Source organism: Epinephelus lanceolatus, chromosome 20 (genome assembly GCF_041903045.1).
Source record: "Epinephelus lanceolatus isolate andai-2023 chromosome 20, ASM4190304v1, whole genome shotgun sequence".
In the NCBI taxonomy this organism is placed as follows: Eukaryota; Metazoa; Chordata; class Actinopteri; order Perciformes; family Serranidae; genus Epinephelus; species Epinephelus lanceolatus.
In genome coordinates, this window is record NC_135753.1 from 40,011,881 (window position 1) to 40,032,965 (window position 21,085).

At 46.5% G+C, this 21,085-nt stretch overlaps 1 protein-coding gene across 10 annotated transcripts in view; it reads left to right on the forward strand.

Moving 5' to 3' along the window:
* Positions 1-21,085, forward strand: part of LOC117264970 (receptor-type tyrosine-protein phosphatase mu-like) — a 259,756-nt gene that overhangs the window by 145,704 nt on the left and 92,967 nt on the right. For 6 of the 10 annotated variants that reach the window (XM_078162819.1, XM_078162810.1, XM_078162815.1 and 3 more), the window contains exons 17-18: positions 1,791-1,827; positions 9,126-9,200. In XM_078162819.1, the coding sequence (XP_078018945.1) occupies positions 1,791-1,827; positions 9,126-9,200 (112 nt within the window). The remainder of the gene's footprint in view (positions 1-1,790; positions 1,828-9,125; positions 9,201-21,085) is intronic. The other 4 variants (XM_078162813.1, XM_078162814.1, XM_078162816.1 and 1 more) reach the window with 1 other exon arrangement.

Sequence of the window (21,085 nt, forward strand, 5' to 3'; positions counted from 1 at the left end):
ACACACATAGACACACGCAGATCAGATTGTGTTGTGTGTTAATTATTGACGCTGGGAGGTTTAATTGGTGTGTGTGTGTTGAATAATGCAGTGATCGTAGTGCTTTTTACTGTCGCCACACCGCAGAGACACACCGCTGCATGTGTGTGCGTGTGTGTATGTGAGTGCTCATACTTGCTACATAGTGGGGACCGGCACACCTTTTTAACTAACAGAGTGAGGACATTTTGTAAAGTATGGACTTTTTGGCCGGCCCTCACTTCTTCAGAGGCTATTTTGAGGGTGAAAGATGGATTCATAACTGTGCATCAGCTCTATGCAGAGCCTACACAAGCTGCCTATGCCATTGTTAGCATTTATACTTGTGCATTGGTGTGTTTGTGTCACTCTTTATTGTCTTCACAATTTATTGTGTCTTATCTGTGAAATTAAAGTAAATCAAAGCTTTGTTTCCACTGAGGGAAATGGTTTCAGCTTACAGAGACAGCAGCCCTTTTTAAACAGGAGTTGTGCAAATTTGCAGGAAAGTCCAATCAGTGTTTTTTCAGCATTGGCAGTGTAAAAACAAAATCGGGGAGTGCAGCAAAATGCCGCCTACCTACTTTTGTTTATACAGAATGTGCCTTTTTCGGGGCAATGGGGGGCGTGAGCAAGTAACAAAACATGTAGCTCAGTGTGTGACGTAAACAGTGACGTGGGAGGGAAGCCGCGGCTGGTCAGTCCTTCGGCGATTCTCTCGTAAGTCGGCCCGTTCTTCACCGTCCCCGTCATCTGACGGTTAATGGCCTCTTCGTTTGCGAGGACAAGGAGGGCGCACAATTCCTTGTCTCCCCAGTTGCTCATCTTTACAGTGTCTGTCAGGTTTGTGTTTCCCTCTTGCTACTAGCTGCTCACTAACTCCTGCTATCAGCTGTTTCCTGTTTATCCACCACCAGTGGCTCGCACGTGCGGCGTCATCAAAAAGGTTCCACCGATATGTCTAACCTACGAGGTGGAAAATTGGGCGCCTCGGATCAACTCGCAAAACGGCCCAACATTCACGGAAAATCTGGCAGTGTAAAAGGGGCTTGACAGGAGGTCTGCGTTACTGTGACATGTGGTTACATTTCTGGGGAGGTGCACGTCAGGATACAGCGTAGGTTAAGGTATTGATTGATGCAGAAATAAAAATCCTGCTTCAGACTCATCTTTATAGTTCAGGTTTAATCAGAGGTTTAACCAGCTGGGTAAACTCAGGAGAGAAAATTAATAACGTTTAAGTTTATAAAACTAAGCAGAGTTAAAACACACCTGGGTTCAGGGTGAGGCTTTTAGCTGTGATGGTTAAGGTTTGGGTACGGGGCTCAGGAGTACAGTATGTCAGCCAGGGTCCCCAAAAAGACAGAGGTACAGGAAGGTGTGTGTGTGTGTGTGTGTGTGTGTGGTGAATGTGTATGTATGTAGGTGTGTGTGTGTGAGTGAGTGAGTGTGAATATTCATGAGCTCTTGTGGTTAATTTGTCGTCTGTTTGTTAAAACCAGAAAGACACAAGATGTTCTCTCCTCTCACCACAACCTGTGTGTGTGTGTGTGTGTGTGTGTGTGTTGGTTGTTAAATGCCAGCACAAGCACTGATCCACAGCCATTCGCCTTCTGTCCGCTCTGTTTACACCCTGCGTCTGTGAGTGTGAGTGTGTGTGTGTGTGTGTGTGTGTGTGTGTGTGTGTATTTCTGGAGGAAGTTGCCAGACTTGACAGCTAATATGTCGGCATTTGTGTTGACAGGAAACTAATTTGCCTCTCTCTCCAACAGGAAACAAAGATCGACTGTGTGCGGGTGGCGACTAAAGGTAAGGACATGTGGTGTGCATTTTATTTTGAAAGGTTTAAAGAGGCAGGATCGGTGCTCTGTTCCATTTTGCTTTGAAAGTTGTGATGTCATGCTAACAACATCTTTAACAGTAACATTTAAAGTTATATATTTAAATTCTGCGGTCCGCTGTGTCTGATGATCCTTTTTTTATTTTGATATATGACACCTCAGGTCAGAACTTAGTTTTTCATGCACTGTTTAATTTTTAGATTTTGCTTCAACAACTCGTCTCTTTTCAGACTCATGAGAAGAAAACATCCAAAATGGACACTCAGGTTTATTTTGGTTCAGACTTTATTCAAAACGTTCATATTTAACTAAATAACGGCCCACTGAATTATTTAAACATAAAATTTCAAAACATTGTAATACAAAATAATTAATAATAATAGTCTCAATGTGAGTAAACCTCTGGTGAAGTTTCCCTGTTCACCTGCAGCGATTATTTAAACCTTTAGGATAATTTTTTCCAGCATTTGAAGACTTTAAATTTTAAATCAATTGTTTTGCTTTTATTCATCAGATTTTATTTTGGAAGATGTTTCTTATTACTCCATTTTTTAGTCCATTTCAATTTGAAAGGTTTTAGTACATTTTACTTTCACAGGAAATTTTATTTTGAAACATATGTTTTATTTTGACAGGTGCTGAGGTTCAATATCATTTTATTTTGACGGGTTGGGCACCGTTTCATTTTCAAATATGCTCTGTGATATTTTATTTTGAAAAGCGGAGGGTACGTTTGGTTTTGCACTGTTAGCGTTTAGCATCACTAGCTGCTCAGACCCAGTTTCTGTTGAACTCTGCTGACTGCTGGACTGGATTGAAATGCTAAATTAGCCTCTAGTTAGCCAGGCAGAGGCCAGTCCATTCTGTGTAATGAGACACACATGGCAGTTAGCCATTGGAATGCTAGGCTAACGGTTAGCACACTGGTCCCATCCAGAAGTATAATGGCTCACAGATGGCTGCTCATCCCTGACATCTGTCCTTCACTCTATCCGTATGTCCTGATGTCCTCTGCAGACAGACGGACCCACCAAACAAATAAAGCACACGCTGGACTCTATGCTACGCTAATGCCAGGCTAACACAAGGCTAATGACTGTGACTGTATGGGTGTCCAGAGAGCTGTTGAGCAGCGCAGCTAAACAAGCTAAAAACACAGTTTATCTCCCCTGATGAACATCCAGGCTTATCTCACACACACACACACACACACACACATACACACACACTCAGTAATTGACTGTTGTGACTTTAATCAGCTTTTATTGGAGCAGAGTTCTGGTGGCTAACGACACCAGATGCTGATTGGCTCCGCTGGTCCCTCGACACCTGTCAGTCATGCTGCAGCAGCCAACCACATCTCCCGGGGGTGGGGGGGGGGTGTACTTCTCCTCCTCCTCCTCTGTTTCAGAGTACCCATGGTGCCTTGCAGCGCTAACAGTGAGCAGAGCTGATGTGAATGTAAAGGAGAGCTGAACGTCTGCTGAATGTTAACTGAACAGTTTCACACAAAGGAAGCAGTGATTCGGATTTTATTCTGAAATACATACACACACACTCACGCGCACACACACACACACACACACACAGGTATCTGAATGCTCTAACACTAACACTGTCTTATTAACACTTACATTCTGAGTTTCTAATTTGATACCACACCTCTAAGAGAGCTGCAAACACTGGTCTCTGTCTGCACACTGACACCTGTGGCGTTAGACAACATTACCTGTGCTGTTAGAAGACATCACCTATGCTGTTAGACGGACCCACAGAATAGGACAGATAATTCTCTTGTGCTCTTTTAACAGAAATCTTTTCACTTTAGTTTTTGAGGAGTCTTAGAACAACAAACAAAAAAACCAGGTTAGCACTGTCACCTGGCAGGCAGGGGGTTCTGGGTTGGAACCTGTCAGCCGGCGGAGGCTCTTCTGTTAATCCTTCAATAAACTGTGACATCTGATCAGTCTGATAAGTTTAGTGCAGCTGTGCCACATGGATCTGATAAACTCTGGTACGACACCAGATGTGATGTCAGCAGACTGTACGATGACGGCGCCGACTGAATCACAGGCTACGATGGAACAGCTTCATACACTGAGTGATGCCACAGGGTTATTACTTCAACTGTGAAGCACAACATAGAGGGGAACATTAATAATATTGATACAATTATTATTATCATTTGAAAAAAATATAAAATGTCCAAAAAATATGTGTAAAGTGGGTGGAAAATGTTGGTAATGTGTGCAAAATATGTTATTAAAATCTCAGGGGAAAAAATGTCATTGAAATGCCAAAAATAACTTTTTGATGTCTGAAAAAAATTATAATCAAATGTCTGAAAAAATGTTGATGAAATGAAAATATCATAATGTTGGGGAAAAAGTCAATAAAATTGAAGTGAAACATATTTTTAAAAAATGGCCAAAAGATGTTTCTAAAATGTCCCAAAGATATAAAAAATGTCTGAAAAATATTAATAAATTGCCTGGAAAAAAAAAAGTTTAAAAACAGAAAAATATAGTAATAAAATAACAAAAAAAAGTTATGAAATATCTGAAAATAAGTTAATAAAATGTCTGAAAAAAATATTAATTTAATGTCAGAACTGTATGATGAAAATGTCCTACAATAATCTAAAGTATAGTGGTCACAATATACCACATCGTGTGTGTGTGTGTGTGTGTGTGTGTGTTACAGCTGTAGCTCTGCCTGTATTTCCTTCCACGCTTCGTCCTTCTTTAGGTGATCATGGTCAGAGCTGGAGGACACATCACAAGGCTTCACAAGGTTTTCCTCACATTTCTTTTAGCGCTTTAGATTTAGCTGCTATCTGTCTGTTTGATTGGCTCATTTCATGCTGCATTTCTGTTGGTTGGTCAGTAGTCGTAGGTGGTGACAGCATCACACTGTCAGAGTTTGATCCCAGACTGTCTTTGATCACAGACCGTGACAACGACCATCTTTGAACGTCTCTGACTGTGTGACGTAGGACCACCGTGTTAGATCCACGACCAAAGATATCGCCACCTTTTTTTACCGCTGGTCGTCTTCAATCTGGGACAGACCAGAATCACTCAGTGTGTACCGAGACCTTTTCTACCAAATGAGCTCTGGTTCTTGAACCGGTTCCGTTCAGGACTGTTGCCGGCCCACGTTTCCACCATCTTTAACCTGAATAGTTGTGATCAAGCATGCGACCGCCATATTGCTACGAATGTTAACTTCTGTTGGTGCAGCGCCCTCCGCTGACGACACATTCTGATTAAAGCTGGTGGAAACATGGGCCAGTTCTCTAGATAGAACCAAGGTTCCAACAGTCTTGAATGGAACCGGGTCAAGAACCAGAGCTGGTTTGGTGGAAAAGGAGTATCAACAGTTCAAAATTAGGTGCGGGAACTGGAACAGAGCCGGTTCCAGGGGAAGGTGCAGAGTTAATTACTTAGTTAGTGTTAGTGTTCTCCCTGTGTCAGCGTGGGTTTCCTCCAGGTGCTCCGACATGTTCTCCCTGTGTCAGCGTGGGTTTCGGTTTCCTTCAGGTGCTCGGACATGTTCTCCCTGTGTCAGCGTGGGTTTCGGTTTCCTTCAGGTGCTCGGACATGTTCTCCCCGTATCAGTGGTTTCAGTTTCCTTCAGGTGCTCCGACATGTTCTCCCCGTATCAGTGTGGGTTTCTGTTTCCTTCAGGTGCTCTGACATGTTCTCCCCATATCAGTGTGCGTTTCCTCCAGGTGCTCAGACAAGTTCTCCCCGTGTCAGCGTGGGTTTCCTCCAGGTGCTCTGACATGTTCTCCCCGTATCAGTGTGCGTTTCCTCCAGGTGCTCTGACATGTTCTCCCTGTGTCAGCGTGGGTTTCCTCCAGGTGTTCTGACATGTTCTCCCTGTGTCAGCGTGGGTTTCCTCCAGGTGCTCCGACATGTTCTCCCTGTGTCAGCGTGGGTTTCCTTCAGCTGCTCAGACAAGTTCTCCCTGTGTCAGCGTGGGTTTCCTTCAGCTGCTCAGACATGTTCTCCCTGTGTCAGTGTGGGTTTCCTCCAGCTGCTCAGACAAGTTCTCCCCGTGTCAGTGTGGGTTTCCTCCAGGTGCTCTGACATGTTCTCCCCGTGTCAGCGTGGGTTTCCTCCAGGTGCTCTGACATGTTCTTCCAATGTCAGCGTGGGTTTCTTCCAGGTACTCCGACATGTTCTCCCTGTGTCAGTGTGGGTTTCCTCCAGGTGCTCCGACATGTTCTCCCTGTGTCAGCGTGGGTTTCCTCCAGGTGCTCCGACATGTTCTCCCTGTGTCAGCGTGGGTTTCGGTTTTCTCCAGGTGCTCCGACATGTTCTCCCTGTGTCAGCGTGGGTTTCCTCCAGGTGCTCCGACATGTTCTCCCTGTGTCAGCGTGGGTTTCGGTTTCCTTCAGATGCTCAGACAAGTTCTCCCTGTGTCAGCGTGGGTTTTCTCCAGGTGCTCTGATATGTTCTCCTTGTGTCAGCGTGGGTTTCCTCCAGGTGCTCCAACATGTTCTCCCCATGTCAGCGTGGGTTTTCTCCAGGTGCTCCGACATGTTCTCCCTGTGTCAGTGTGGGTTTCCTCCAGGTGCTCCAACATGTTCTCCCTGTGTCAGCGTGGGTTTTCTCCAGGTGCTCCGACATGTTCTCCCTGTGTCAGTGTGGGTTTCCTCCAGGTGCTCCAACATGTTCTCCCTCTGTCAGCGTGGGTTTTCTCCAGGTGCTCTGACATGTTCTCCCCGTGTCAGCGTGGGTTTCCTCCAGGTGCTCCAATCATGTTCTCCCCGTGTCAGCGTGGGTTTCCTCCAGGTGCTCCGACATGTTCTCCCCGTGTCAGCGTGGGTTTCCTCCAGGTGCTCTGACATGTTCTCCCCGTGTCAGCATGGGTTTCCTCCAGGTGCTCTGACATGTTTTCCCCGTGTCAGCGTGGGTTTCCTCCAGGTGCTCCGACATGTTCTCCCCGTGTCAGCGTGGGTTTCCTCCAGGTGCTCCAATCATGTTCTCCCTGTGTCAGCGTGGGTTTCCTCTAGGTGCTCCAATCATGTTCTCCCTGTGTCAGCGTGGGTTTCCTCCAGGTGCTCCAATCATGTTCTCCCTGTGTCAGTGTGGGTTTCCTCCAGGTGCTCTGACATGTTCTCCCCGTGTTAGTGTGGGTTTCCTCCAGGTGCTCTGACATGTTCTCCCTGTGTCAGTGTGGGTTTCCTCCAGGTGCTCTGACATGTTCTCCCCGTGTCAGCGTGGGTTTCCTCCAGGTGCTCTGACATGTTCTCCCCATGTCAGCGTGGGTTTCCTCCAGGTGCTCTGACATGTTCTCCCCATGTCAGCGTGGGTTTCCTCCAGGTCCTCTGACATGTTCTCCCTGTGTCAGCGTGGGTTTCCTCCAGGTGCTCCAGTTTCCTCCCACAGTCCAAAGACATGCAGGTTAATTGGTGACTCTAAATTGTCCGTAGGTGTGAATGTGAGTGTGAATGGTTGTCTGTCTCTATGTGTCAGTGCTGTGATAGTCTGGTGACCTGTCCAGGGTGAACCCTGCCTCTCGCCCAGTGTCAGCTGGGATAGGCTCCACACTTCAGTGACCCTTAAGAATAAGAATAAGAATAAGAATAAGCAGTTCCAGGAAATGAATGAATAAATATATTAACATATCTACTCGTATATAAAAATTCGTCTAATACTTTAAGTCAGGTGTTTTTAGTGAAGGTTAGTCGATGGACATTTATTACAAACATTCTTCTTCTGTGGTATCAGAGATCCAAACATGTTAGAAGATGCAGGATGAAATGAGTGGACGTCCCCACAGTGTCTCAGGACAGGACACTGTGTGATCGACAGTGCAGACATCACCCTCTGTTCTCATGGTGACGATAACTACGCCTTCATACAGACGTTGTTATGAACTGGACAGTGAACTCACTGTCGTCTGCTGCTGATTGGTGGACTGATGCTGATGAACTCCTCCTCCTCTCTCTGAACTGCTGTCCTCTCTGCCTGTTTGATTACTAATGTCTGATGATTGATTGATTGATTGATTGATCAGCTGATTAACGAGCTTCTCTTTCAGGTCTGTTTCTGAATCTGAACGGCGCTCCGCTCTCCTGACAGGAACATTTCAAACCTCAAAATAAAAATATTCGTACAGTTTGAACACGTCATCACAGTTCACGTACGCAGGCTTAAAGGTCACTGTTCTGACTCAAATGAACACACAGAGAAAACCATTGCAGCGTTTCACGTTCAGCGTTTTTATTTTATTTAAAGACTTAATAAATAGATGAAGGATCAGTTTAACAGCTGTAATCATACAAAACATCTTTATGACTGTAAACACTGCAGGGCTGCAACAAGTAGTTGATTAATCGATTAATTGAATGAGACAAAATTAACCCTTTCAAAACAAACCTTTGTTTGTATGATTCTGTTTAAAAAGATCTAAAGTAAGAATCGTAATATGGAGAACATTTCTTCCTCGTCTTTCCCGTCATCACCTCACCGTCGTATTTAGCTGGAATTAAGCTGGAATTTACTTAGGAATTTTCCTGTAATGGCTGCAGGGGATAGTAATCCTGTATGTATGTATATATATAGATGTAAAATAAAAAGATAACAGCTGGAACATTTACGTCAGGCTCTTGCCTTCGGTGTCATCACATTGCACACCCATGATGACATCACTGCGTTACATGTCGTGTGGTTGCAGAAATGCGCGATGGTGCCAGAGGAGCAAATGGACGCCTTTTCACTCTGCTCATAAAAAATTATCCTATCATAAAAACTAAAGTTTGAAAATAACTATTTGATATCTCTACATTTAAAAATCTTTTGCATCAAAATATTTTGTGCGTTTTGTTAAATCATATAAATCAAATGTCAAATTATTGTATTATTATTTATTTCAATACAGTTTATTGAGTATCATATACTTTTAGCTCAGGCTGCACAGGTTTCAGGAATATGAAGTATTTAGAGATACTCCTGGAATTGACATCACAATAAGCAAAAATACCAAATACTAAATGTGAGAGTTGACGTCTCTCTGTGTTGGACGTGATAATAAAGTGAATATTTTTCTGTGACATGACGCAGCAGCACGTGTTTCACTGCGCCGACAACATAATGGGCAGATTGATCGGTTAGTTTCAGACTTCCGTCAGGGGAGCAAGAAGATGCTGCATGTTACTAATATTTCTGCTTCAGTACAAACCACTGCTACAGCCTGTCTGTCTATCTGTCTGTCTGTCTGTCTGTCTCTCTGCATGCCTTCCTGGATGAATAGCTGCTATAATCGTCACCCAGCTCACCACGCCGTACATTCGCATCGCTCCGGCGGCTGGCGACAAGCAGCTCCCAGGTCAGCAGAAAACACACACTGAAACACACACACACACACACACACACTCTGGTGTTTGACTCATGATGTCCCTGAAAAGAAGTGATGTGTTCCTGAGAGGTCATTTCACTGAGTGATGAAGAAGTGATGAAGAAGAGAAGGAGGCAGAGTTTTCACATGATCGAACAAACTGGACACTGTTGTTTGTAAAGTAGCTTCATCGCCTCCGTGAGCTGCACACACACACACACACACACACACACACAGATGTACGTGTTATTTTTGAGATTTTCAGATTTTAGATTTTCTTGGCGTCTCCTCCACACAAACGGAGACAGATTTTTGAAAACACCCTCTGAGGTTCAGATCTTTATAAACTCATTGATCCGACCTGTGAAATGGAGCGTTTGGGAAACAATGACATCATCTCCACGTCTTGTCGTCTTGTCACAGACTGTTTAAAGATGTGGACGCAGCCTCCGAAGGCTTAAACCTGCGTTCTTTCTATTGTCCAGCACGGGGCGACTCCAGTCTGATTAGAAGTCAGTGAGTCAACTGATCTCTGAGGTCAGGGTCTCAGTCTCCATCAGCGCAGCAGGATCTCTAAGGCTGAGCCCAGACACCCAAGTTAACATGTGGAAACATTGATAACGATGCTAACGATGCTAAAGGGGGATTGCATCTCAGAGCTGCGCCGCTGTCTTACTGAGACCAGAGGGCGGGCGCCATGTTTAGGTCTGCATCACAAACTGTAATTAAAGATGGCTGACGTGTCTCCTCTTCCTCCCGCTGTACAAAAATGAAGCTAAAACATCCAGATATGGCCGCCGTCATCTTTTGCTGGTGGCGTTATTCAGAGCCTGCGTGGTAGAAGTTTCAACAGTATCCACGTCCTGCCCACACACCTGTCTGACCTGTAGTGCAGCCAGCCACTGGGGGGCGATCCCAACATGTTGTCACATATCGCTGCTTTGTCAGTGGCCATTGCGGGTGAGGTGTCCTCCTGCAGCTGCTGCAGACAACATGAAACCAACCGCAACCAATGCCAGGGTGTCAACAGAAGCATGTGGTTAGGTTTGGCTCTACATTCATACAGGAAGTGGTCAGCAGGGTGAACGTTGGTGGTGCAGTGAACTGAAGAGTGGCAACTGAAGCCGACGCAGATGCATTTATCTGCACAGAAATATTCTCAGAACTCACGGCTGGTGTCACTTGTATAATGCTGACGTTTAAAGTCTGGATGGTTCCTCTCTGGTGTCTAATGAGCGATGATGTCATCGCATCGCCACCTCCTGGCTGGTTGTGTCTAATGTGGACGTAGACATTTTGTAAAATGAAACTGAGGCTAAATTATGATTTAAAAATATCTGTTTACATGTCGACCGTCTGAATCGACAACAGACCGCCAAACAGGTGTCTCTCACACACACACACACACACACACACACACATTCACAGCTGACAGAAAATTACATTTAAATATTTACCAGCCTGAAGGTGGAAACTTTCCACCGACTGTTTATACACACACACACACGCACACACATATGTATACGTATATATATATATATATATATATATATATATATATCTATATATACAACCTGATGGTGTGTGTCACCAGCAGGCTTCCAACACTCTGAACAGCTGTTTGACTGGTACACACACACACACATTAACACACACACACATTAACACACACACACCACCCACTCAGCGTGACTGGCTGAAGCCCTGAAGCAAAAAACAGCTTCTCTATGGCCTACTGTGACACACACACAGAAACACACACACACACATTCAATGCACACACACACACACACACACACACACACACAGATAAATTCTCTCTTCAAAGCAGTGTTTTGATAGCCTTTAAACTGAAAACAGCAGCTCTCTGCCTCTGAGGCTCAGCATGTGTGTGTGTGTGTGTGTGTGTGTGTGTGTGTGTGTGTGTCTGACCTTGAAGAGACGAAACGAAAACACAAAAAATGAAGAAAATTGTCTCCTGGTTTTGTCCTGCAGATTTAATATCATACTGGAAACCAGTTAGCCGCTCTGGTTCTGTCTTGATATCGGTGGCCTCTGTCTCCTCCTTTGACCAGCTTATTATACCAGCGGGATATCTGAAGACTGGCAGGGCGATGTGTTGATGGCTCGGACCTTGTTCTCTCCGTTCAGCCAACTTTTCAGTTTCTTATTCTGTGGAGATATTTGGCGGTGGCTGACTTCCTTGCAGCCTCCTCGTGGTTCCCATGTGCCTGTGGGATCCCAAGGTATTTGTAGCAGTCCTGAACATCTGAAATACTGACCTCTGGTAGTTCAACCCCCTTGGTTCTGATCATCTTCCCTCTCTTGGACACCATCCAACCACACAGACCTGGTCTGAATGACATTCCGTTGTCGTTGCTGTAGATCCGAGTGAGGTGGATCAGTGGAGAGGTGACTGATGGTTGAACCCGTATCTGTACCCACTCTTTGTGATGAGTTGGCTGAGAGGGTTCAGGCCTATGCAGAACAGTAGCAGGGACAGTGCATCACCTTGGTATATGCCGCACTTGATGATAACTTGTGCAGTTGTCTTTGTTTTTTTTTGTTTGTTTGTTTGGTTTTTTTTTCTCCTACTTGTCTGCATTGGTCTTCATAGCTTAGCGCCACTAAAGGGTGTAAGCTTCTTGTGAAGATTGATGCACTGTTAATCTTGCAGTCAAGTATTTTATACCCATAATGCGTGGTTGTGACCGTCACCCACCCTCCCTGGAGACTAGCCTATCAGCCTTTATTGGAAAAACTTCCTAATATGAGTCAGAGAGGGCCGTGATACACCAAAGTGTGTCAGGGGGAAAGTAAGGAAACAAGCAAGGGGGAGGGGGCAGGTGCTTAAGTCCTGAGTTATATAGTGACAGTGCATGCGGAGAAGAAGGAGTAAACAAACAAGCAAACAAACATACAAACAAACAAAAAAAAAAAAAATGGGAGAAACAGGCAGTGTAGCTGATGTATTGTGGCCTTGAGGTGGTTGTGCTCCATGCAGATTATCAAAAATAAACATATACATGTCTACTATACTGTACTGAAAAACAAAAACAAAAGAGAAGTCTATACTGAACACCAAAAATGTGAGAGTCTTGGTGGAGGGGGAAAGCCCGATTGCACAGAAGAGTTGCCAGCGCGGTGTGGTAGGTTTGAGAAGCAAGTGGGCCCCTTTGGAGTGATCCCATCGGTTCTTTGCGATGCATCACGGAGCTGAAGTATCGAACATACATGCGTGTATTTGAACCCTCGCAATGTGTTTATGAAAACCATCACCAGGGTCCAGGGTCAGCCCTGCGGGGGAAGGGGGGCGGTATGGCACCCCAAGACCGCAGGAGCGCCCAGACCCCAAGACCAGGGAGCCGCAGAGGCCGCAGGACACCACGCAGGCCCAAGGACCGCCACCGACTCAAGGAGCCAGGCGCGGGGGCCCGGCACCGCCCCCGGGGAGAGAACCAGCACCGCACTGGACGGGCCCACACCAGGCGCCGGCCACCAGCAGACGCTGGACAGGACGGTAGTGAGAGCCCACCCAGGCCCGGGCGGACGAGGGAGGCAAGGAGGCGGTGATGCTGCAAGGCATATGTCCCCGGCGCATCGGGAACCAGGGGACCGCGAAGGGCCACCCGCCCGAAACCCCCAGGACGGGCCCCCACCAACACACAGGAGAGAGCGGCCCCCCACGAGCAGTCAATCCCCCATCGGGACCCCCTAGCAGAGGGCCCATAAACCACAGCCAGTCAGGAGGCAGAACCCCGGCAGGAACCCACAGAGCCCCCAGGGCACCACCCGGCCCACCCGCCACAGGGCCACGGGACCCCCCAGACACCGGGAACCCAGCCACACCGCCATGATGTAAATGGGCTCCCTGGCTCCAACCCTCAGCCCAGGAGGGCCGGGCCCCACGAGCCACGCCATGTGTATCTACAGTGTGTGTAAACCCACCACCCCCCCTCTTACTATGATTCTCCGATCCCTGACGGAGAAACATTAACCCTACACCGTGAATGTGATGTGGTGCATTAAAATTGAGGGACATAGGAGACAGGTGGGGGCAAGGCTGATGGGTACAGTTGTCTTTGAGTTGGCCTCCAGAGTAATTTTCCACAGACCCAGTGAGTTCTTGATGAAGGCTCTTGTGTCCTGTATATTTTTCCAAACAATCTAGTATCCATGTGTGTGGCAGTGAGTCATAGGCTTTCTTGTAGTCGATCCAGGGGGTATACAGGTTTGTCTGCCCGGTCTTGCAGTCTTTGGTGACTGCTCTATCGATCAGTAGCTGGTACTTGGCTCCTCTGGTGTTGCTACCAATTCCTTTCACGGCTCATGTATTGGCCCATGTGCCTATTCATCTTAGCTGATATGATGCCTGACAGGGGCTTCCATGTTGAGGAGAGACAGATTATTGGCCGGTACTTAGAATGGACCGCGCCCTTCTGGGGATCCTTCATGATCAGGACTGTCCGTCCCTGGGTCAGCCACTCTGGATCCTTCATGATCAGGACTGTCCGTCCCTGGGTCATCCACTCTGGATCCTTCATGATCAGGACTGTCCATCCCTGGGTCATTCCCTCTGGATCCTTCATGATCAGGACTGTCTGTCCCTGGGCCATCCATTCTGGATCCTTCATGATCAGGACTGTCCGTCCCTGGGTCATCCCCTCTGGATCCTTCATGATCAGGACTGTCTGTCCCTGGGCCATCCATTCTGGATCCTTCATGATCAGGACTGTCTGTCCCTGGGTGATACCCTCTGGATCCTTCATGATCAGGACTGTCTGTCCCTGGGTCATACCCTCTGGGTCATTTCATGATCAAGACTGTCGGTCCCTGGGTCATCCGCTCTGGATCCTTCATGATCAGGACTGTCTGTCCCTTGGTCATACCCTCTGGATCATTTCATGATCAGGACTGTCTGTCCCTGGGTCATCCCCTCTGGATCCTTCATGATCAGGACTGTCCATCCCTGGGTCATGCCCTCTGGATCATTTCATGATCAGGACTGTCCATCCCTGGGTCATCCCCTCTGGATCCTTCATGCTCAAGACTGTCTGTCCTTGGGTGATACCCTCTGGATCCTTCATGATCAGGACTGTCCGTCCCTTGGTCATCCACTCTGGATCCTTCATGATCAGGACTGCCCGTCCCTGGGTCATCCCCTCTGGATCCTTTATGATCAGGACTGTCTGTCCCTGGGCCATCCATTCTGGATCCTTCATGATCAGGACTGTCTGTCCCTGGGTGATACCCTCTGGATCCTTCATGATCAGGACTGTCTGTCCCTGGGTCATACCCTCTGGATCATTTCATGATCAGGACTGTCCATCCCTGGGTCATCCGCTCTGGATCCTTCATGATCAGGACTGTCTGTCCCTTGGTCATACCCTCTGGATCATTTCATGATCAGGACTGTCTGTCCCTGGGTCATCCCCTCTGGATCCTTTATGATCAGGACTGTCCATCCCTGGGTCATGCCCTCTGGATCATTTCATGATCAGGACTGTCCATCCCTGGGTCATCCCCTCTGGATCCTTCATGATCAAGACTGTCTGTCCTTGGGTGATACCCTCTGGATCCTTCATGATCAGGACTGTCTGTCCCTGGGTCATACCCTCTGGATCCTTCATGATCAGGACTGTCTGTCCCTGGGTCATACCCTCTGGATCCTTCATGATCAGGACTGTCCGTCCCTTGGTCATCCACTCTGGATCCTTCATGATCAGGACTGTCCATCCCTGGGTCATCCCCTCTGGATCCTTCATGATCAGGACTGTCTGTCCCTGGGTCATCCATTCTGGATCTTTCATGATCAGGACTGTCCGTCCCTGGGTCATCCCCTCTGGATCCTTCATGATCAGGACTGTCTGTCCCTGGGTCATCCCCTCTGGATCCTTCATGATCAGGACTGTCTGTCCCTGCGTCATCCCCTCAGGATCCTTTATGATCAGGACTGTCCATCCCTGGGTCATCCCCTCTGGATCCTTCATGATCAAGACTGTCCATCCCTGGGTCATGCCCTCTGGATCATTTCATGATCAGGACTGTCCATCCCTGGGTCATCCCCTCTGGATCCTTTATGATCAAGACTGTCCATCCCTGGGTCATCCCCTCTGGATCCTTTATGATCAGGACTGTCTGTCCCTTGGTCATCCCCTCTGGATCCTTCAGGATCAGGACTGTCCGTCCCTTGGTCATCCCCTCTGGATCCTTCATGATCAGGACTGTCCGTCCCTTGGTCATCCCCTCTGGATCCTTCATGATCAGGACTGTCTGTCCCTGGGTCATCTCCTCTGGATCCTTCATTGACTGTCTGTCCTCGGGTCATCCACTCTGGATGGGTCCCATCCATCAGCAGCTGGTTCATTTGTGCTGCCAGGCGTTCATGGAGTGCAGTTAGTGTTTTTAGCCAGTAGGTGTGGTTCATGTCAGGGCCTGGTGCTGTCCAGCTCTTCATACCTGATACTCTTTTTTGGATGACAGCCGTTGTCATGGTAACTGGCTCTTGTTCTGGGAGACTGCTGTAGTCTGCTCTTAGATCCACTAGCCACTTAGCATCGGTGTTGTGATGCCTCCTTCTCCCATGTGCTCCTCTAGTATTGTTCAGTTTCAGCCCTGGGAGGATCTGTTCTCGTGTTGTTACCTGAGAGTACACTTTGGATGGTTCGGTAGAGAACATCCTTTTTTTTCCCCCTCTGGCTTCTTCTTCTCTTGTATATCTCTTCAGGACGGTAACCAGAGCTGTGAGCCTTTGCCTGGCAGTCTCCAGTGCCTCAGGTACAGACAGTTTGTTGTACTTTCCAGGCATCCCTCTCTTCCCCAAACTCAACTCAACTCTCAACTCAACTTTATTTATAAAGCGCTTTAAAACAACCACAGCTGAAATAAAGTGCTGTACACAGGAGGTCATAAAACAACAAAACAGTGAGATAATAAAAAGCAGTTAAAACAAAAAAAAACAATAAAAACAGCAACAAACAAATAAAAACAGAGCAAGGTCTCGTGCTGGGTTAAAAGCCAGTGAGTAAAAGTGGGTTTTAAGGTGGGTTTTAAAAACAGACAGTGAGGAGGCCTGTCTGCTGTGCAGAGGTAGATTGTTCCACATTTTTGGAGCAGCAAAGGAGAATGCACGGTCTCCTCTAAGCGTTCGCTTGGACCTCGGTACCTCAAGGAGCAGCTGATCAGCTGACCTGAGGCACCGGGCAGGGGCGTAGGGGTGAAAAAGCTCAGAGAGGTAGGGCGGGGCGAGACCATTTAAAGATTTAAAAACAAATAAAAGGGTCTTAAAATGAACTCTAAAGTGCACAGGCAGCCAGTGGAGGGAGGCTAGGATGGGTGTAATGTGCTCTCTCATTCGTATTCCAGTTAGCAGACGAGCAGCAGCGTTTTGGACTAACTGGAGACGTGCAAGGGAGGACTGGCTAACTCCAAAGTAAAGTGCATTGCAGCAATCCAGCCGAGATGTAATGAAGGCATGGATTACTGCTTCAAAGTGCTGATGTGCCAGGAAAGGCTTCACCTTCGCAAGCTGCCTGAAGTGAAAAAAACTAGACTTTACAACTGCACTAATTTGGTGGTCCAATTTAAAATCACTGTCCATCTTAAAACCCAAGTTAGTAACAGTAGACTTTGCATAAACTGCCAAGGGACCCAGATCAGCAGGGGAGGAAACACAGGAGCCGCTGGGGCCAAACACCATCACCTCTGTTTTTTTTTTTTTTTCATTAAAATTTAAAAAGTTTATGGCCATCCAGGCTTTGATATCTTCAAGACATGACAGCAGGGATTTGAGGGAAAAGGCATAGCTTTTACTCAGGGGGACATACAGTACAGGCCAAAAGTTTGGACACACCTTCTCATTCAATGCGTTTTCTTTATTTTCATGACTATTTACATTGTAGATTCTCACTGAAGGCATCAAAACTATGAATGAACACATGTGGAGTTATGTACTTAACAAAAAAAGGTGAAATAACTGAAAACATGTTTTATATTCTAGTTTCTTCAAAATAGCCACCCTTTGCTCTGATTACTGCTTTGCACACTCTTGGCATTCTCTCCATGAGCTTCAAGAGGTAGTCACCTGAAATGGTTTTCACTTCACAGGTGTGCCTTATCAGGGTTAATTAGTGGAATTTCTTGCTTTATCAATGGGGTTGGGACCATCAGTTGTGTTGTGCAGAAGTCAGGTTAATACACAGCCGACAGCCCTATTGGACAACTGTTAAAATTCATATTATGGCAAGAACCAATCAGCTAACTAAAGAAAAACCAGTGGCCATCATTACTTTAAGAAATGAAGGTCAGTCAGTCCGGAAAATTGCAAAAACTTTAAATGTGTCCCCAAGTGGAGTTGCAAAAACCATCAAGCGCTACAACGAAACTGGCACACATGAGGACCGACCCAGGAAAGGAAGACCAAGAGTCACCTCTGCTTCTGAGGATAAGTTCATCCGAGTCACCAGCCTCAGAAATGGCAAGTTAACAGCAGCTCAGATCAGAGACCAGATGAATGCCACACAGAGTTCTAGCAGCAGACCCATCTCTAGAACAACTGTTAAGAGGAGACTGCGCCAATCAGGCCTTCATGGTCAAATAGCTGCTAGGAAACCACTGCTAAGGAGAGGCAACAAGCAGAAGAGATTTGTTTGGGCCAAGAAACACAAGGAATGGACATTAGACCAGTGGAAATCTGTGCTTTGGTCTGATGAGTCCAAATTTGAGATCTTTGGTTCCAACCGTCGTGTCTTTGTGAGACGCAGAAAAGGTGAACGGATGGATTCCACATACCTGGTTCCCACTGTGAAGCATGGAGGAGGAGGTGTGATGGTGTGGGGGTGTTTTGCTGGTGACACTGTTGGGGATTTATTCAAAATTGAAGGCACACTGAACCAGCATGGCTACCACAGCATCCTGCAGCGACATGCCATCCCATCCGGTTTGCGTTTAGTTGGACCATCATTTATTTTTCAACAGGACAATGACCCCAAACACACCTCCAGGCTGTGTAAGGGCTATTTGACCAAGAAGGAGAGTGATGGAGTGCTGCGGCAGATGACCTGGCCTCCACAGTCACCGGACCTGAACCCAATCGAGATGGTTTGGGGTGAGCTGGACCGCAGAGTGAAGGCAAAGGGGCCAACAAGTGCTAAACACCTCTGGGAACTCCTTCAAGACTGTTGGAAAACCATTTCAGGTGACTACCTCTTGAAGCTCATGGAGAGAATGCCAAGAGTGTGCAAAGCAGTAATCAGAGCAAAGGGTGGCTAATTTGAAGAAACTAGAATATAAAACATGTTTTCAGTTATTTCACCTTTTTTTTGTTAAGTACATAACTCCACATGTGTTCATTCATAGTTTTGATGCCTTCAGTGAGAATCTACAATGTAAATAGTCATGAAAATAAAGAAAACGCATTGAATGAGAAGGTGTGTCCAAACTTTTGGCCTTTACTGTATATCTGGCTGTCATCAGCATAGCAATGAAAAGCGACACCATGCTTTCTGAGGATAGACCCTTGGGGAAGCACATACAGGGAGAAAAGCAGGGGTCCTAAAATTGAACCCTGTGGGACCCCATATAAAAGCGGAGCGGAGGAGGATTCACACGCACCAAGACCAACACACATAGTCCTGTCGGCTAAGTAGGACCTGAACCAGTCCAGGGCGCTACCACCAATGCCCACTAGCTGCTGCAGACGTTTTAACAAAATGTTGTGGTCCACAGTGTCAAAGGCAGCTGTCAAGTCGAGTAGGACAAGAACAACATAGTTGCCACTATCATTTGCCATTAAAATGTCATTAAAAACTTTTCAAAGGGCAGTTTCCGTGGTATGCAAAGTTTTAAAACCAGACTGAAAAACCTCCATAATATTGTGATCATCAAGGAAAGTTTTTAGTTGTGCACAGACAATTTTCTCCAGGATTTTAGAAATTAAAGGCAACTTGGAGATGGGCCTGAAATTTGCTATAACAGTGCTATCTAAGCCAGGCTTCTTCAGCAAAGGTTGTACTACTGCATGTTTGAAGCTTACTGGGACAACACCAGAGGACAGGCTGCTATTTAAAATGGTCAGAACCGACTGCCCTATAGTAGAGAAAACTTCTTTAAAGAAGTGGGGAGGGACCACATCGCGAGGGGAACCTGATGGTTTAATATGGGCCACCACATCCTCTAACAGTGACAGAGTCACAAGTTCAAATCTGTTGAACACAGCTGGGCAAGAAACAGAGACAGAGGGATCAAAGGTGGGTGGAGAAATGAGGGCTCTTGTGGACACAACCTCATCAATGAAAAAGTGCAGAAAACTATTACACACATCAAACAAACAAACCTTTCTGAAGCTCTGAGAGTTGACTAACTTCCCTCCATGTTGCCTTGATCTTGGCCTCCAGCCTCCTTCTCCATGGAGGGTAGCACTCTTTGTGGCTCGTGGTGTCCATCTTGTATCCAAGCATCTCTAAGATCACTGTTGCTCTGGTGGTGTGTATACAGTTTTGGTTTTAGTGGGGATAAGTAGTACTGCATTCACATCATCTAGCAGACTTTCAGACTGTACTTTGTCATTTAGCCTTGGTAATCAGGTTTCCAGCTTGTCCATTATTCTCAATCTCAGGTCATTCGCCCTTGCTTGTTGGGGCTTGGTACCCAATATTGGAGTGTGGGGATGATGATGTCGTCCTGGCTCCCCCATGCCATAGCATGTGTCATCAATTTCTAGTTCACTTCCTGTACGAATGTTGAGCCAAACCATGATGTTTGTTTTCTTTCTTTTTTAAATATATTTTTTTTGGGCATTTTTAAGCCTTTAATCGATAGGACAGATGAGTGTGAAAGGAGGGAGAGAGAGGGAGTGACATGCAGCAAAGGGCCACAGGCTGGAGTCGAACCCGGGCCGCTGCGGCAACAGCCTTGTACATGGGGCACCTGCTCTACCACTAAGCCACCGACGCCCCATGATGTTTGTTTTCTAAACCTAACCATGTGTGTTTGTCATACAAGGAAATACATGTTAAAATTGAGGTGTTTCAGCAACATCGTTAGTTTAATTTGAATAAACCTGTGTCCATCTAACGAGCAGAAACTGGACACTGAAGTTTATTTTGAAAAGACACAATTCATGTTCGAGGCAGAAACTGACACGAGGTGCTGGAGAATCAAGAACAGACGAAGGAGGAGGAGAGCGTCCAGAGGAAGCAGTGATAGGTGACGAGCTGGGAGGAGAACGTGTATCCATTAACTGAACTGGTGACACTGGTTTCTGCTGTGATTCCATTCTGTCATACAGACACCAGAGTGATAGAGCCATGGTTCCTCTGTTTCACCTCCGTCACGACCAGTTTAACACACACACACACACACACACACACACACACACACACTGTGTGTGACTGATGGCTGTTGTCAGGCTCAGATTGGGAAAGTGTTGTAGGTCTAAAATCAAACACACACACACACACACACACACACACACACACATGACACAGCTCGACAGCGACGTCTTGTCCTGAACGTTTCTCATCTACCGAGTCATCTGGAAGGATATTACACCTGGACCCACACACACACCCACACACACACACACACACACACACACACACAGCAGGTAATGGGTTTTTCATGGGACTGACATCCCATCACATTATACAGTCAGTCAGAAGGACTCTCTGCTCTCCGTCCGTCACACATCATCTTCACCTCCTCTTCACTCAGCTGCAGCTGGATCTCAATACAAAACCTCCATCACAAAACCCCTCATTTAAATTCTAATTGTTCCTGATGCTGTCACACTGTCACTGCTGTGGCTTCATAATCACTCATTTCTCTAATGGAGTTTGGTTTGTACAGAGTCCACAATCAGCGACATTCAGTCATCA